General features: G+C 32.9%; 2 protein-coding genes across 2 annotated transcripts; both read left to right on the top strand.

Moving 5' to 3' along the window:
- Nucleotides 1-3,697: 3,697 nt before the first annotated feature.
- Nucleotides 3,698-6,117, top strand: LOC109338213 (60S ribosomal protein L10-like). Its single transcript, XM_019575398.1, has 4 exons — nt 3,698-3,810; nt 4,522-5,023; nt 5,329-5,410; nt 5,878-6,117. Exons 1-4 carry the CDS (start codon nt 3,801-3,803, stop codon nt 5,947-5,949), a joined length of 666 nt encoding a protein of 221 aa, XP_019430943.1. The 5' UTR covers nt 3,698-3,800; the 3' UTR covers nt 5,950-6,117.
- Nucleotides 6,118-8,963: 2,846 nt separating this feature from the next.
- Nucleotides 8,964-10,470, top strand: LOC109338208. Its single transcript, XM_019575390.1, has 2 exons — nt 8,964-9,607; nt 10,270-10,470. Exons 1-2 carry the CDS (start codon nt 9,053-9,055, stop codon nt 10,468-10,470), a joined length of 756 nt encoding a protein of 251 aa, XP_019430935.1. The 5' UTR covers nt 8,964-9,052.
- Nucleotides 10,471-10,482: the final 12 nt, after the last annotated feature.

Below are 10,482 nucleotides of genomic sequence, written 5' to 3'. Positions count from 1 at the left end.
GGCAAGAATAGAAACCATAAGGCTAGTTGTATCACTAGCAAGCTACCACAATTGGCCAATCCATCAAATGGATGTTAAATCTGCTTTTCTGAATGGACCTTTAGTAGAAGAGGTCTATGTAACTCAACCACCAGGCTTCATAATAACAGGAAAGGAAGATCAAGTCTACAAACTGCATAAGGCACTCTATGGCTTGAAGCAGGCTCCAAGGGCCTGGAATAAAAGAATTAATGGATTCCTTGCACAGCTTGGTTTTCACAAGTGCGCTGCTGAATATGGAATCTATGTAAGAAGGTCAGAAATTGACAACTTGCTGATAGTTTGTCTATATGTAGATGACTTGCTGGTGACAGGCAAAGAAATCAAAGAAATTCGTGCATTCAAAGATGATATGAAAGCTGAATTTGACATGAGTGATCTAGGCAACCTATCATACTTCCTTGGCATACAGTTCACAGAGACAGGAAATGGTTTTTTCATGCACCAAAGCAAGTATGCTCTTGATGTATTGGAAAGGTTTCAGATGGAAAAGTGCAACTCAGTCTCTACACCAGTGGAAACTGGAAGTTCTAGTAGCACTACTGATGCAGATCAAGCAGTGGATCATACACTCTTTAGGCAAATGATAGGATGCTTGAGGTATGTATGTAATACAAGGCCTGACATAGCTTATGGTGTGGGTGTAGTGAGCAGATTTATGCAAACACCAAAGAAAATTCATCTCCTTGCTGCAAAACGACTCCTCAGGTACATAAAAGGAAAAATTGGGTATGGCTTGTTGCTTCCAAATCAAACTTGCAGCAAAACAATTACACACAGCATGATTGGGTATAGTGATGCAGATTGGTGTGGTGATAAGGAAGATAGAAAGAGCACATCAGGCTATGTGTTCATGCTTGGTGATGCTCCAATATCATGGTGTTCCAAGAAGCAAACTGTAGTTGCCTTGTCTTCCTGTGAAGCAGAATATATCTCTGCGTGTATGGCTGCTCAACAATCAGTATGGTTGGAAATCCTGCTCACTGAACTGAAACTAAGAAAGGAAGGAGAAAACATGCTGTTAATGGTTGACAATAAGTCAGCCATAAACTTAGCAAAGAATCTGGTTGCACATGGAAGGAGCAAGCACATTGAGACACGTTTTCACTACCTAAGAGATCAAGTGAATCAGAAGAGGCTCAAGCTAAGATTCTGCAATTCTAAAAATCAAATTGCTGATATTTTTACTAAACCATTGAAGAAAGGGAGGTTTGAAGAACTAAGGCACAAACTTGGAATTGTATGCTTGGATGAAAAGAACAAGAACCAAATTAAGGGGTAGTATTGAAGAATTGAATTAAGGGGTAGTGTTAGAGTTAATTCTACTTCTTAAAAGGGTTAGTTTGTGTTAGTTAGGAACTTCTATTTTTAGAAAGTTCAGTTAGTTGGTAGTTGATGTAATATTACTATAAATAGAATGTGTAATTTCCTTGATTACATGATTGAATGAATATACATTGCAACTACTCTCTTCTTCTTAATTTTCTCTTAATCCTTTCCTCATTCAATTTCTCCTTCTCTGTTCTTCGACTTCTTCCTACTGCAATCTTCTTTCTATCACCAAGTTCATATTCTTTCAAGTACACCAACAAGGCTTCTATGATTCGAAATTCAACAATAACTAGGGGTGTAAGTGGTTCCGGTTTAAACCGCGAAACTGATGGAACCGAACCGAACCAAACCATAAAATGTGGTTCGATTTGGTTTCGCGGTTCGGTTCGGTTATTTTTTTAAGGAACCTTTTATGTTCAGTTCGGTTTATGGTTTTAGAAATTTAGGAACCGTTGGAACCGAACCGAACCACATATTAAAGAAATATATACAAGGGATTAAGGAATAATGTTTTATTATTTTTTAAATTCTTCAACCAATTTTCTAGCTTAAATTATCATTTTTTGTGAATTGTAGTGTTATATATGTTACTAAATTGTTATTAAGTTAGTATTATATATGTTATTAGTTACTAAATTGTTTCTTCTTATGATTTCGAAATATTTACAACTTTTGTGATATTGAGTTTGAAACTAACATATATCATATATTATTATACATGTATTGTTACATGTGTTACTAATTTTAAATGTAATGTTATAAATGTAACTATTATATATTTTACTAATTCATATATATGTTACTAATCATGAATTTTATTGTTATATATGATTCATAATTTTTTATAATAGTAGTAGTAATGTTTATCTTTTTATGGATAAACAATATCTCTTGTAATACATTTTGAATTTTTAATTCATGGAAGATTTTTTATAAAAAAATAAATTGAATAACTGTGGAACCGAACCGAACCATTCAAGAGCGGTTCGGTTCGGTTTGGTTCTTATAGTTAATTTTGCGGTTAATTGAGCGGAACCAAATCATATATTTTTGATCGGTTCGGTCACTAAAATGCACAAAAAACTGAACCGAACCGAATTTTTACACCCCTAAACATAACTAACTACAAATTAAATGAAAATTGAGAATCTACTTAAAAGTTGAAAAGCCAAGAACCAAAAGCTTATGATAAATAAACCAACGTATTTGAATTAAAAGTATTTAATAAAATTAACTGATAAACAAATTCATCATTGTGAAATCAAATCCACGAAAAAAGTTGATTTACGGACAACATCATTGTGGTAAATGTCGTAATGGTATATGAATTATTACCACAGAGCATAGAGGAGGAGGTCATAAGCATCTATACCGTAAAATCAATTTTCGGTGAAATGAAAAAGACATATATGGTAGTATCATAACCATAGAATACGACCCGAATCAAAATGCATACATTTGTATCATACACTATGTGGATGGTGAGAAAAGATATATTTTACACCCTAGAGGGGCTATCATTGGAGATGCCATTGTTCGTGATATAATAGTTCCTATAAAAATGGGAAATGCCCTACCTTTGAGTGCGATTTGAACTATTGATTTACGTAATTGGAAGTAATCAATTAGGCTTACGGCGAAACATAGAAATCGATCACTGATCCAATTTGAGTACTTCTATAGAATAGACCTCAACAGAAAACGGAAGAGTAACGTGAGTTCAGTAGTTCCACATATAAAATTATTGACTCTAGAGATATAGTAATAAGTAATATGGAAAAGACAAAATTGTTTCAAGCACCAACAGAACCAGAAGCTCCCCTTATTTCAAAGAGGGGTTGGGCGGGTTATTCACATTTCATTTGATGTTCAGAGGCAAATTGAAAGCTAAGCAGTGGTAATTCGACAGATTCCACTGGGAAAAAAGAGATGTCTCATACGTTATCCGTACTATGTAAAAGTAGCGACGTAATTTCATAGAGTCATTCAGTTTGAATGCTACATGAATAACTTACTCAAAACTCACTAATGAGCTCATTTTTATATTTTGAATAGAAAAACATGAATATAACATCTATACACAATATTATATTATCCACCACTCATTTAAATTATTTAAAAAAACCAAATATAATTAAATATGAATAATAAAAGATGAACTTATAGTATATATAACTCATTTATATATTTCTCAAAAAACATTCCTCAATCCCAAATTGTTGCAAAAACATGAACCATGAATAGAGATGCCATAGTAGTTTAGCCGACCAGCTTAAAGCCCGCTTTAGGTTTTGGGCCGCAAGAAAAAGCCTACCCATCACACTCAGAAACGTGTTGCATTTTGCAAGCCCTAATCCCTTCACACACGTATATATAAACCAACCTTCTAGGGTTCTAATCACTTACGCGAATCAGAAAACAAAGCCGTCATGGGGAGAAGTAAGCATCCATCTCTCTATTCTAATTTTCGTTCTTCTTGTTGTTTCTCGTTTCAATGTTTAGATCATCTATGTTGATATTCATGTATTGCTGGAAATGATTCAAATGGATCCTTATTTGCTTATTCGTTTCAGAATTTTTTGTTGTTATATGTTTGTGTTTGGATCCTGAGCGTTTAATTATTTCGAATAATTGAATATCTTTTACTTTCTGTTGTGTAAATCTGAAATCTCCCTCATCTCGTTTGTGAAAAATGAAATCTATGGATTCGTGACCTATTTTCAATTTGCGCGTTGGTTTGTAGTTGAATGGAAATGAATAAATAACCAATTCATGATTTATAAATTTTCTTAATTGTTTCAAAATTGAATTAACTTTTCGGTGGGTGTAACATGAGATATATTCCTATACAAAATTGTTCACAACATCAGTTTTGTTATTTTTGACTGAATATTGTGATTTATTTCTTTACATATTAACTGCAAAACCCTTAATAAATTTATATTTATATATATATATATATTATATCATTTTATAATTTTTAATGGTGTATTGTTTAACAATCTTTGTATTGTCCCCTATATGTTATGCTCAAAGTTATTTTATATTTAAATTCGTTTGGATGTTATGTATGTTATATTCATGTGCTGGGAAACGGCTTGGTTATTGTATTAATGACATGTGAGTAACAATGAATGATGTATTGTGTAGGACCTGCTCGTTGCTATAGGCAGATTAAGAACAAGCCATACCCAAAATCACGTTTCTGTCGTGGTGTTCCTGATCCCAAGATCAGGATCTATGATGTTGGAATGAAGAAGAAGGGTGTTGATGAGTTTCCCTTCTGTGTCCATCTTGTTAGTTGGGAGAAGGAGAATGTTTCAAGTGAAGCATTGGAAGCTGCTAGGATTGCATGCAACAAGTATATGACCAAGTTTGCTGGAAAGGATGCATTCCACTTGCGTGTCAGGGTACATCCATTCCATGTTCTTAGGATCAACAAAATGCTTTCATGTGCCGGAGCTGATAGGCTTCAAACTGGAATGAGAGGTGCTTTCGGAAAGCCACAGGGTGTATGTGCTAGGGTGGCCATTGGTCAGGTTCTTCTTTCTGTCCGTTGCAAGGACAATAACAGCCACAATGCACAGGAAGCTCTCCGTCGTGCAAAGTTCAAGTTCCCTGGTCGTCAAAAGATTATTGTCAGCAGGAAGTGGTATGTATTGAAATTATTTGATTCTCCTGAAGATTAACACCTTTTCTCATTGTGTTTCTGGAATTGCCTTGTTGTTTATATCTTCTACTGAAGTTTTACACTTCAGTATAATTCTTACTCTAATACCTTGATTTGCATAATGTTTGCTACTTCCATGTTTTCTATCCATTATATATTGTTCTTAGATGGTTTTGGGTTGAGAACCGTTCATTTGAGGATTTGATGAGTTTTCTCTCTTTTGCTTCTTTACTATGTGGATATTCATTTGGTTTTAACGTTGATTTTTGTTTCAATTTCTTGTTCAGGGGTTTCACCAAGTTCAACCGTTCTGATTATCTGAGGTACAAGTCAGAGGGCAGAATTGTGGCTGATGGTGTCAATGCTAAGGTAATAGGAGGCTCATGTAGATGTTATTATGCATTATATCTGAAATTGTGGTGTGCTTCATGATACGGACATTATAAACCATTTTCTTATTTTTATGAGATTTTTTTTGTTGCTTAAATTTTCACCATGATATGGGTCCTATTTTTAGTTGCTTTCTAAGAAGCAGGGAAACTACTATGTCACCTTTTATGGTTGACAATTCAGTTATTCCTCACGGTTTTAATTGTTGTAGTTTTTCTTTTCTCTTCTGAAGGAAATATCACAATAATACAATAAAATGTAGTATTTTGTTATATCTACATCTATGGATAACTTTTATAGCAATTATTACTTCTAATATTAAATGTAACGTTTATAGTAGTTGCACATGTTCTATAGCCCTGTCTATATTGTACCGGTTCTCCCCATACCTTAAGCTTAACTTAATTATTTTTTTATTTACAAGTTCCTTGATATTGTTTTTGCAGCTTCTTGGGCGTCATGGATCTTTGTCAAAACGTAAACCTGGACAGGCTTTCATTGACAGTGTTACCGCTTAGGCTATTTCTGGAATTAGTTCCTAAATATTAAATGAATTGTATCAGTCTTTCCTTTTATGTTGTGCTCAGTTTTAAACTATGTTGAACTTATTTCTGTTTTTTGATTAACCACCTTGATTGGAATGGAAGTTATATTTTATTGGGACCCCTTGTTGCTGTTAGTAGTTATATTTTGCATTTTGATAGTGTCCTTTTTTGCTCGGTTATTCATCTAAATGTTGGTGGTAAGTAGTCTGAGATTATTTCAATTGTTTGTTTTTGTTTATTATGGGTGACCATGTTAAAGCCTACTTGGTACCTAAATCATGTTATCAACGCTCATTGTTGTGGTCTTATTTGGCCCTTGAGCGAAACATGTTTTAGACGAAGGCTGACCTACGTGCAATGCCCCAATAAATGTGAATCCTTGGATAAAAGTTGCGCGTGGTTTTGTGACTCTCATGTCATGCCCCAAGCAATGTTTTCAACCCAACATGATTTCTCGATTATTAGAGCAGCATCTCCATTTAATAATATCGTCTTTTTTATTTCAGTCTCACAATAATTTATAGTTTAATGTGCATCTCCATAAATTAAGACTAATATATTTTTGTCTATAATAGTAATTATGATTTTTATTCTTGAGTTTCACAATATGGAGAACACTTTTTCTTTTCTCCTCTTTTTCCTTTGAGTTTCACATTTTGTAATAAAAATAATTATAAATATTTTTAATGAATAATAATCTTGCAATCGTAGACTAGAAATTAAGACTAATATATTTTTTTATCTATAATATCAAATATGATTTTTATTCTGGAGTTTCACAGTATGGAGAACACTTTTTCTTTTCTCCGCTTTTTCCTTTGAGTTTCACATTTTTTTTATTAAAAAATTATAAATATTTTTAATGAATAATAATCTTGCAATCCAGAAAAATATTCTTATTTCAATTTACTCTGATATTAGTTGATGTTTTATACTGTTAATGTATTATTTTTGTTTTTAATTTGTGTAAGTTGAAATTGTGTAGTAAATTTAGTTTTTTTTTGTGAAACATGAATTGAATCAATGTAAAAAAAATATTATTATTGTTGATTTTATTGCTTATCTTCCGAAGATGGACAAATCAACCTTTATACTTCTAATTTTTGTTGAATAGACTGAGTTTACTACAGATTTAATATTTTAGTTAGATCATTAGTATTTTTTATAATAAACATAAAAATGACTTTTTAACTTCATCAAATATCATATGAAGTCGTTCACAATTTTTTCTATGAAATATTGGTAAGAGGAGAATATAATAAAACAAGTGCTTCGTCAAGATTCGACTTTGATTCTTATGGTCGACATTAGGCGTTATAGATTGGTATCGCGATTTAGTCCTGGGCAGGCAGATTTGGTAGTTATAGAAACTGATTTACGTACTTAAAAGTATATTAAAAATAATAAAATAGCAATATTCAATATAATTTATATTTTTATGGGGTTGCATGTATACTTTGCACCATTTTTAGAAATATTTGTCTTAAAAAGAATTTGGTGATTATTATAATTAATTAGTTACTGGCCAAGATACTAATTTTTTTTTCCGATGGAATATAGAACACATCGCCAAGAGACTAATAAGACATTCATCAATTGATATATTTCTGATGAATTCTTAACTTTAAGTGTCATGTAACATTAAAGGTCAATGTCGTGTACGTCAAAATGATCAATTTTTATTTATAAGAGAGAAAACATCTTTGATAAAAAATATGATCAAGAATGAAGCTAAGTGGACAATATATTAAAAAAAGTGAAGTTTTGTAAGAATTAAAATATTAAAGAATTTGTTTGATGTAATTGAAGTGAAAAACTATAGATAATAATGGCATGTATCTTGACGCATTTAAGTTATTATTTTGCTTGGTTGAATTAGCTTTCATTTGTAACCGATGATTTAATTATGAAAGAGTTGAATACTTATTATATATAAAAGGAAAAAAATATATTTATGTTTTTGTAGTATCTCTTGCTTAATGAATAATATTTTTACTAAAATAGGGTTGAGTAATTTTTTCAACATTGACAATAGGTCACATACTCACATACACCCTTTTTTTTTGACAATTCGGTGGCTGTCGATCCACCATTCCAATTCCTTGGAGAATATTCTAATGTGTGTTTGTTTTATGGAAATGTTCACCTACTTATTTTTTATTTTATTATTATGTGAATCGTTTTTTGTTTTGTATTTTCTTCTTTCGTATCATATCTATTAAAAATTAAAGGTTTGATGTATTAAATATTATATTTATGGAAGTATTTCCTTCTTTCCTTCACATGTCATGAGAATAGTCAAGTTAACTCATTTAAGGTGCTAATTATGACAGATCAAGTTAATCATCTTGTCTAATCTATGGATTAAAATGACAGGAGCATGAGCAAAACCTGTTTACCTTGCAAAATAAGATTATCTAACTTTATTAATCACTTTCAATAATAAGTTATCCATTTTGTTATTTGACGGACCAATGCTAATAGATTTAAAGGCGATTTTAAGGTTTGTCTGACGTGAGAAAATGTTCACTCTCTTATCTACTATTTTGTTTTCATCAACAATTACTAGTTTGTGCTAAATTAAATATATGCAACTAAAAAAGTAGAACAAATACAGGGATCAAACTTATGTCTTCAAACTCAGAGTAGAATGCAATCCTATATTTTTTAAGTTGATTTTGATTATAAGAATAAAAAGAGTTAAAAGTTATATATAAAATGAGAATAAAATATCTCCAGAAGATAATTTATCTCCTTAATTTTATCAAATGTTTGATATATATCTTATTTTTTAAAATAAAAACTTATTGGATGAAGAAAAGTAAAATATATATCAAACACTAAATCAATTAAAAGAGATAAATATCTCCTATTATAAAATTCACAATTATAATAGACATGCAAAAGAATTTATTTATTTTGTTCTGTTCTAAAACATAACTCAGAAAATGGAGGTTGAGCTAGCTGGCATTGTCGGGCTTAATAACTGAAAAAGGCTGTAGGAACGGGCCCATATTCTAAGTTGGTCCTTCACTGACTCGGCACTCAGCAGCGTTGTAGTGAAAATCATATACAAATGTCAAGACCACTCTTCCAATCTCTGCTCCGGCGACACAACCACCACCACCACCTCCACCGCTTCTCCCACTCCCGATCCACCACACTTCGCGATCCATTCCCACTCCCACCCAAACCAAACCCCTCTCCTCCTTCTCATCACCCATTCTCAAATGGCACCTTTTCCCAATTCTCCCTCCCCAATTACTCCTCCGCCGCTAGATTTGTTCCCAAAAAATCCGGTGCCGGGAACACCACTTTTTCACGATTCATGTCCCTAAAGACGCCGTTCAATTCGGGCGGAAAATTTAATGCTGATTTTGCTAAGAAGGTGTTTGATAAACCTGCGGCTGCGGTTAGCTCAGCTTTTTCGCGTTATAGCACCGCGATTGGATTGCAAATTGAGGCGTTCTTTAAGAGGAATTACTTGTTTCTGTTTGGTGCTGTTGGAGTTTTGATATGTGGTATGTTGTGGAAGTTTATGTTTTGGATTGCAAACGCTTTCGTTGGTATTTCTGAAGGTTTGGCCAAGTATGGTTTCCTCGCCCTTTCAACCGCTATTGTTTCTTTTGCTGTAAGTTCTTTCATTCCTACATTATGACAATATGTAAAATCGGAATAGATGAAAGGGCGGCACAGTGCATGAAACTCTCGCCTAGTGGGTCTGGGGGCAGCCTTGCAAGTGAATAGGCTGTTTCCGAGATCTTGTGAATACATACATTGCAATTATAATTTAGTGTTTTTACCTGTATGGATCTAGTTTAAAATGGGGATTTAGGATCATGAGTTATTTAGTAGAGGACTGACACTAAATATTAGGAATGCTAGCATGTAGCCAGTATTAATTGCAAATTCACTCAGACTACTGTTTTTTCTTGACCTTCAGTTATATTGTTATATGGTTGATGGCTGTGCTGCTTGTCCTAGTTATCTATCCCGACTTTTTAATAGCGTGTTTGTTTTTGTGGTCAATGGCAGATCTTAAGTACAAAATTTAGGGAGCCACTAAATTTAATCAAAATTCATCAAGTAACAGTAAAATTTGTAAAGAAGCATGGATAACTATCACATTCCTTGTTATAAATAAGTCGAGCACATTCTGATAGGAAATTGCCAGAAATGTGCAATTTCCTTTCCCATTGTATGTGGATTACTGCTGGTGAAATCTCTCATCAATAAATCATGCTTTACATATGGATCACTGTCTAACTATTTTGTGTGTATTGCATCTTTAAGGGCTTGTATCTCCGTTCAAGATTCACAGTCAACCCTGATAAAGTTTATAGAATGGCCATGACGAAACTTAACACATCTGCTGGGATTCTTGAAGTTATGGGTGCCCCACTTTCAGGAACTGAATTAAGAGCCTATGTGATGTCTGGGGGTGGGTTTACATTAAAGAAGTTCAAACCCAGTATTAGGAGCTGTCGGGCTTAATAACTGAAAAAG

The sequence above is a fragment of the Lupinus angustifolius genome, unplaced genomic scaffold (assembly GCF_001865875.1).
Source record: "Lupinus angustifolius cultivar Tanjil unplaced genomic scaffold, LupAngTanjil_v1.0 Scaffold_19_64, whole genome shotgun sequence".
Taxonomy (NCBI): Eukaryota; Viridiplantae; Streptophyta; class Magnoliopsida; order Fabales; family Fabaceae; genus Lupinus; species Lupinus angustifolius.
Note: the sequence above shows the minus strand (reverse complement) of the source record. Positions and strands in the feature narration are given on the sequence as shown.

Bases quoted from the DNA above. Each gene is read 5' to 3' on its own strand.
- LOC109338208 (XM_019575390.1), top strand. From the start codon at position 9,053: ATGTCAAGACCACTCTTCCAATCTCTGCTCCGGCGACACAACCACCAC. The intron at 9,608-10,269 runs GTAAGTTCTTTC...TGCATCTTTAAG, and splicing joins CCGCTATTGTTTCTTTTGCT to GGCTTGTATCTCCGTTCAAG.
- LOC109338213 (XM_019575398.1), top strand. The intron at 5,024-5,328 runs GTATGTATTGAA...TTTCTTGTTCAG, and splicing joins ATTATTGTCAGCAGGAAGTG to GGGTTTCACCAAGTTCAACC. The intron at 5,411-5,877 runs GTAATAGGAGGC...TTGTTTTTGCAG, and splicing joins CTGATGGTGTCAATGCTAAG to CTTCTTGGGCGTCATGGATC.